The sequence below is a fragment of the Corvus hawaiiensis genome, chromosome 8 (genome assembly GCF_020740725.1).
Source record: "Corvus hawaiiensis isolate bCorHaw1 chromosome 8, bCorHaw1.pri.cur, whole genome shotgun sequence".
Lineage (NCBI taxonomy): Eukaryota > Metazoa > Chordata > Aves > Passeriformes > Corvidae > Corvus > Corvus hawaiiensis.
In genome coordinates, this window is record NC_063220.1 from 12841284 (window position 1) to 12848310 (window position 7027).

General features: G+C 57.2%; 1 protein-coding gene across 1 annotated transcript; it reads right to left on the reverse strand.

The window, feature by feature from the left end:
- Positions 1 to 227: 227 nt before the first annotated feature.
- On the reverse strand, positions 228 to 6780 carry INA (internexin neuronal intermediate filament protein alpha). Its single transcript, XM_048311739.1, has 3 exons — positions 5794 to 6780; positions 2204 to 2328; positions 228 to 1650 (listed from the first exon to the last, which is right to left on the reverse strand). The coding sequence occupies exons 1-3, from the start codon at positions 6724 to 6726 to the stop codon at positions 1377 to 1379; spliced, it is 1332 nt and encodes a 443-aa protein (XP_048167696.1). The 5' UTR covers positions 6727 to 6780; the 3' UTR covers positions 228 to 1376.
- Between the last annotated feature and the right edge of the window lie 247 nt (positions 6781 to 7027).

A 7027-nucleotide genomic window follows, 5' to 3' on the forward strand; every position in this document is an offset into this window, starting at 1 on the left:
CAGAGCCACCATGACAGGCCCCTGGGTGCGCCCCATACATGCCCCACTGCCATTGGTGGGCCCAGCCACACCTTGTAGCCCCAGCAGGAGGGGTTGGCAGCTGCCAACCCCAACACCACGTTCTTTGTAGGGGCCCAGAAGGACTGCTGGGCACTTACCCAGCTGTGGGCCAGAAACCAAGTGTGTTCCCAAGATGACGCAGTAGTAAAGATGACAAAACAGCTTGGTTTGATCCACACAACTATTTCTTTTTTTAATTATTAACTTGTGCCTTACAATAGAAGAAGAAAGAATGCAAGCAAACAATCTGCTGGTTCCAGGAACTACTCTGGCAGTGCCACAAGGGCAGCAAGGTCTGGTGATGATAACCCTGCCAGGGCACTGACACACAACACGTTGAGTCTCCGGCTCTTGCAAAAGCGATCGCTGGCAATTTAAGGCATTGAAGGAAACCTATGGTTGTTAAATCCTATATCAAATTTGGCACACATTGGAACAGTTAGAGTGGAGACAAGGATGCTTTGTGGGCTGGTGTTTAGGAGTCCTGCAGCTTCCCAGTGCCATCTGGGGCACAGTGCTAATCTGGGCACAGGTTTTTCATGTGAAGACTGTGCAGCCAAACAAGGAGCCCTCTGACCCTAATATTTGGGAGATAGTGATACCACATGAGGTACTGCACCCTGCAGCATGGGGGTGCCTTCACCTCCAATGTAGCAGTTCACTGCCCTGTGCCTGCTGCTTATAAACCCCATGTGCCTGGCTCGACTAGTGCTGTCAGAAAACAAGATTTGTCAGTACAAAGAAAAATTAACATTCCTTATAGTTCGAAACATACGTGGCTGAGATCAAATGTCAGGAGTGGTTACAGTCCAGTATGGCTATTTCTGTGTTTCTAGGGTTAAAAGTGAATGGCTACAGTTTGAGGAATGGGGAAGAGTTTAGCTCTACATGGATTTGGATAGCTGATGAAGGTATGTAGCCTTGAAACTAGTTATAGTAAACATGTTGAGCTGTCTCCCTCCCCTCCCCAGAGAGCGGGCTCAGCAGCATTCCCAGCCAGCTGCCCCCCGCCCGCCGATGGAGGAGAGAGGGAGCGTGCTACGAGTCCATGTGCCACCACCACAACGACCAACATGCATCTCTAGCTACCTGTCCTGCGTGCCCCCACCCCATTTAAAAGGGAGCAATGTGCCAAGCTCGGCCTCTGCATGGCAGGACCCACAAGGAAGCCATCCCTGGGTTGGTGTCCCCAGGAAGGTATGTGTTTCTAAGGGAGGCTTCCTGTGAGCCCAGGGCAGCTTCATGCTCAGAGGAGCAATTTAAAGGCCGAGTGGAGACTGTTCCCCCTCAAATGCATGAGAACAGGGTCCTGATGGTTACATCTTTGCATTTGCAAGGATTCCTCCATGCAGGTTTAACCTCCCTCTTTTCTTGACAGAGGTTATGGTCCCCTGAACCACCTCAGCCCTGCTGGATGATATTTTAGAGGTCACTTTAATAACCTCTCCTTGCTCCTCCTCTTTGAAGGACAGAGTAGAGGAACTAAAGCTCCTTGGCTGGAAGGAGTAAGTGGGGCTGGGGAGGGAATTGAGTGATGGAAGGCCGCCACTTCCCATACTGAAGAGGTTCTCCTCTCCCTCCAGCAGCTTCCTGCAAGCACATCACAAGGGAAGAGGTTAGTATGGGGATGTGAAACATCTGCAAAACTTGAGAGCAAGTAGTGCCCTGAAGGCAAGCCCAAGCCATCACCCCAGGTCACACTGCACCATGAAACTGATTCAAAATCATATTTTGGTCAACCATTTCTGGAGGACTTGCAATATGGGATACATGAGAGCAACTTTCTCCCCTCTTTCCTCTCCAGAAGCACCAGGAAACTGAGCACCTGAAGCACAGGGACTCAGCCTTTTGCATCTACTTACGACAAGAGAGACAAGTTTCCAACCCCATTAAAAATAACTGCTTCTGGGATGGCTGAGGGATGTGGTTCACAGCTGCTAGATTGAGGCAGGACATGGAGCCATGGCTGCTCCCCAGGCAGGAGCATGGCCAATCCACGTGGGGGAGATGAACAACACACTTATGGTGCTCCTTGAGTGTGTACCCAGGTATTTTCTAGGTCCCTGAAAATACCCCAGCCTAGTGGGGTCAGGGGATTGGGCTTGGGAAGTGTCCAGGTAGAGCAGGAATAGAGCAGCCTTACCTGTAGGCAGCTATCTCGATATCAAGGGCCATCTTGACATTGAGCAGGTCTTGGTACTCCCTCAAGTGCCGAGCCATCTCGTTTTTGGTGTTTCGCAGGTCATCCTCCAGCTGTCCAATGGTGTCCTGCAAAGGCAAGAGGCAAGGGCTGTGTTTTGAAACAGGATCTTCTCCCACAGTCCCACTCTGCTTTGCCCATTGTAGAGACAGGGAAGTTGCAATGGGCAACTGATCCATGATGGCACATCCCACCAGGAGCTTGGGACCATGAAATCTCATGCTAGCAGGGATGGAGAAGCAGGCAGAGCACCAGGCATGGCTTGTGAGCGTGTGCAGTGGGGGAGGCTTTTGGTGGATTGCCATTGATGGATTTATGTAGTTTCCCACCTGCAGCGGGGTCTGTGAGATGAGCAAATAGTGCCTGGTGCTGGGACCCCCAGTCCTGCAGGGGACAAGGTAGGCTGCTACAGAGGGAAGGGAAGTTTTGGGCTTAAACATCATCAAGTAGAGGCAGTGGCTCAACAGGACAAGTGAGAGCACCCCACACTGCAGCAGCAGCAAAGAAAGACTGCAGTCTGCATCTGCAGGGCTTAAGAAGAGTTGGGACATGCTTCCAGGAGGTGGAAGGAGAGGTGCTGCTGCCAGAGGTCTCCTCCAGGAGCGGAAGTCTGACACCTTCCCAGGAAAATGCCTCAGAGCCCTGGAGTGGGGTTGTGAATGCAGGGGGATTTGGGGAGGTTACAGAGACAGGGGCCTGCCCTGCAAGAGCCAGGGTGCTCAGCTGGACAACGGCATCCTTCCAGCGTCCTTCCTGTCAGCTTTGCCCTGCCTTTTGTCCCTTATAACACATTCTACCCATGGTGTGCAGGACTCCAAGGCCAGATTTCCTGCTAACAAAGGAGACTAATCTTTTCTTCTATTTTTTTTTCTCAGAAAACAAGCAGTCTGTACTTTTCCCACATGCATCTAGGTATCTAAGCAGCAGCTTGAAAGTGAAACCTGCTCCCATAGGGCTCTTCCCAATCAGAAAGTTTCCCGCTGCCAGCTGCCCCACTGTGCCACCAGAGGATCGTGATTTGGAACAGGAATGAGTCAGCAGTTTGCATTTAAGCCAGGATGTAGCCCTGCCTACAAATGCCTGCAATGGCCACTGCCAACCTCAACTCTCCTGCAGCCCCTCCCAGAGTCAGGCCTCTGCAATTGCTTCCAGATCGTCTGTTCAGCAAACGATCTTTGTCTTGCCATATCATCCCCATCTTGTCCCCTTCCTATTCCTATCATGTCCTCAGCTTCCTCTCCTGCCTGACCTTCCTCGTGGACAGTGCAGAGACAGCCACGGGACATGGAGCTGCCCAGGGAGCAGGGAGCTGTGCTGACCCTGATGCAGTGAGCCCAGTTCGAGCAGAGCCCCTCAGAGAAGCAGTGGCAGCTTGTCCTGAATGCAGCATGAAGAATGTCACAGTCAGATTAGCTGGGCACAACCAGCCTTGTGGGACATTTAGGGGTCATCCTTGTGGTCTCAGCTTTGACCTGTACTGCCCTGACCATTTTCCACAGCCAAAGATCTGCATGAAGCTGTGCCTCTGAGGAGATCATTGGGGCATCAACTGAAAAGCCTCACGACATGGATGCTGCTGCTGTACAGATTAAAGCCTCTGTTCTGATGCAGGCAGATTGCTGCAGCACCGAGCCAGGACAGGAAGGAATGACTTGAGGTGATCCCCACCCTGGGACAGCTCCACTCTTGCTGCTGTGACTCTTCGTGCCTCCAGCCCCCTTCCCTCTGCCAGCAGTCCACATGAACAGAAAGCTCTTTCAAAACCGGTTGTCCTTGTTCCTGGTCTGCACCTCTCTTCCACACTCCAGCTCTACCAGCTGGTGGAATAAAAACCCCCTCCTCACACCACTGCAAACCTGTCCCCTAACAAAAGCCCTTGCATGTTGGTGCAGATTTGACTGGGCAGCCCACAAATACAAAGACATGTCCCTGCTTTGGCAGGATCATTTTAAAAGCTCAGACAATAGGAATATTCTCTTTTAAGACACACTCCCAACCTTTTCTACTGTTTGCAGCCAGGGAAATTACTCAGCTGCTACACATGCACATTGCTCAAAAGACTTTTAAGTATTGCTACACATAAAGCAGGTCTTGAGGGTCATATAGGAAAGCAGTGCCACGCTGGCACTAAAGCAATTTCAGTTATGAGGCTGTTTAATCCAGCTGCTTAATATTTTTTTCCCCAATTGATAAGTTGCTCCCAGAACTCCTCTTTCACATGGTGACAAGACTATTTAAGAAGATTACTGTGTATAATTTTTTCACTCTAGATAATATTTTATATTGCCTATTTCCACAAAAATTGTTGAAGACGACCTCAACTATTCAGGAAGCTTGCAAGCAGCTTGGAGCTAAGTCACAAATTCTAAAATACTTGGCAAAATTTGGCCTTGGAAATGACAAGGCATTACTTGGGCCCTTCAGATATGATTAAAGGCAGTTGTTTCAGTATTTAGAAGGAAATGGCTTGATTTAGAAATCACAGATCATTTAACAGTCATATAATAGAACAATCTCAGGATTTATTTTATTATAAATCATGAACATTTCCTTGTAGCAAGAAAATGTGGCAATACTGCAATACTGCAGTAATGGAATAAGAGATATGGAGCACTCAGTGTCTGCCCCACATGAGTCTTTCCACAGACATAAGAGGTGCTGGGATCTGTCTGCAAGTCCAGACTTAACCTCTGCAGAGCTCCAATTTCTGCAGTGCAGGTGCCAAGAGCCAGGCCACAGGGCAGAGGGCCAAGCCTGGGCAGACAGCTTCGAGGAATTACCCACAACGATGTGTAGGCAATTTTGGACCTGATCGTTAAGGGACAGGGCAGGGACGGATCGATGCCCCAAACAGTGCTACCGTGTGCAGCGATGTCCCGTGCAGGGACGGGGTGTTGGAGGGGGTGTCCTGACCTGCTTCCCCAGAATCTGCCCTGTGTGGTTTTGCCTCTGGATAAAGGGTGAAGGCAACAGGCAAAGCCGTGGTGGGGCAGGATCTGTGTGCGGGCAGAGAGGCACAATGCTGGGCGGTGGGAAGGCTGCAAGGGTGCCTGGCACTGCGCAGCGCTGCAGGGGCACTGCCTGCAGGGGTGGGTGCTGCGCAAGGCAAGAGGGGTGGGTGCCGTTCCGTGCTGGGGGTGTTTGGTGTAGCGCGGCACTGATCGGGACAGCGCGGGCGATGGTGCTGAGCGGGGAGGCGCCGCACGGGGCCGGGGTGCCCAGCGCTGCACAGAACTGCGGGAGTGGCTGCTGCAGGGGACAGAGCTGCGCTGCAGCATTTCGCAGGCCGAGGAGATGCTCAGCGCTGCACAGGACTAGGGGAAGGAGAGGGCGAGGTCGCAGGTGCCGGTGCAGCACCGCGCCGGAGGTTTGCGTGGGATGAAGGTTCCCGCTGCTACACATTACAGGGGATGGCTGCTGGGATGGAGGTGCCGACTGGGCGCGGATGGCGCGGGAGGAGGATGCTCGGTGCCGCCCAGTGCCCGGCGCTTAGGGAAGGGGACGGTGACGGTTCCCGGCGCCGCCCGGCTCACCTGCAGGCCGGCGGCCTCGGCGTTGTGCCGCTCCTCCAGCTCCTGCAGCTGCCTCTCCAGGGACTGGTGAGCGCCACGCAGGCTCTCCATCTCCACCAGGCGCGCCTGGAGCTGGCGGCGGCACTCGCCGGCCTCCCGGCGGCTGGCTCGCACGGCCTCCTGGCTGCGGGCCGCCCGCTCGTGCAGGCGGGCGCAGCGGGCGCGGTACCAGTCCTCGGCCGCCTGCAGGTTGCGGGCCGCCAGCGCCTCGTACTGTGCGCGCAGCTCCCGCAGCGCCGCGGCCAGGTCGGGCCGCGGGCCCGGCGGCGGGGCCGGGGCCGGGAGCGCGGCGCCCAGCTCGGCGAGATGCTCGGCGTGGGCGCTGCGCAGCGCCGCCAGCTCCTCCCGCAGCGCCGCCGCCCGCCGCTCCAGGTCGGCGCTGGCGCGGGAGGCCGCTTCGGCCTCCTGCTGCCGGGAGCGCAGCGCCCGCTCCGCCTCGGCGCGGCTCCGCGCCTCCTCCTCGCAGCGCGCCCGCAGCCGCTGCGTCTCCTCGGCCAGGCGCGCCCGCTCCAGCGCCGCCTGCGCCCGCTCCCCGTGCGCCTCCTCCAGCCGGGCGCGCAGGGCGCGCAGCTCCCCGCCCAGCAGCTGCCCCAGCCGGCGCGGCTCGTCCGAGCGCTGCCGCAGCGCCGCCAGCTCCGCCGCCAGCGCCCGGTTCCGCTCCTCCAGCGCCCGCACCCGCTCGATGTACCCGGCGAAGCGCTCGTTGAGGCCCTGCAGCTGCTCCTTCTCGCTGCCCCGCGCCCGCCGCGGCTCCGCGCCGCGCTCCCGCACCGCCTCCGGCTCCGCGCCGGAGCGCGCCCACCGGCCCGCCGGCATCTCGGGGCGCCGCGGGGCCTCCGCGAAGAGGTGGCGGTAGGAGGCGGCCAGGGCCGCTGGCTCCGCGCTGTAGCTCATGGCGGCGGAGCGGGACCGGCGGCGGTGCCAGGCGCTTATGTATGGCGGGGCGGAGCGCGGCGCGGTGCGGAGGGGGCGCGGGGCGGGGCGCTCCGTCGGGGAGGGGGCGCGGTGCGGTGCGGTGCGCGGTGCGGTGCGGTGCGGTGCGCGGTGCGGTGCGGTGCGCGGTGCGGTGCGCGGTGCGGTGCGGTGCGGTGCGGTGCGCGGTGCGGTGCGCTGCGTGGTGCGGTGCGCGGTGCGGTGCGGTGCGGTGCGGTGCGCGGTGCGGTGCGGTGCGCGGTGCGGTGCGGTGCGCGGTGCC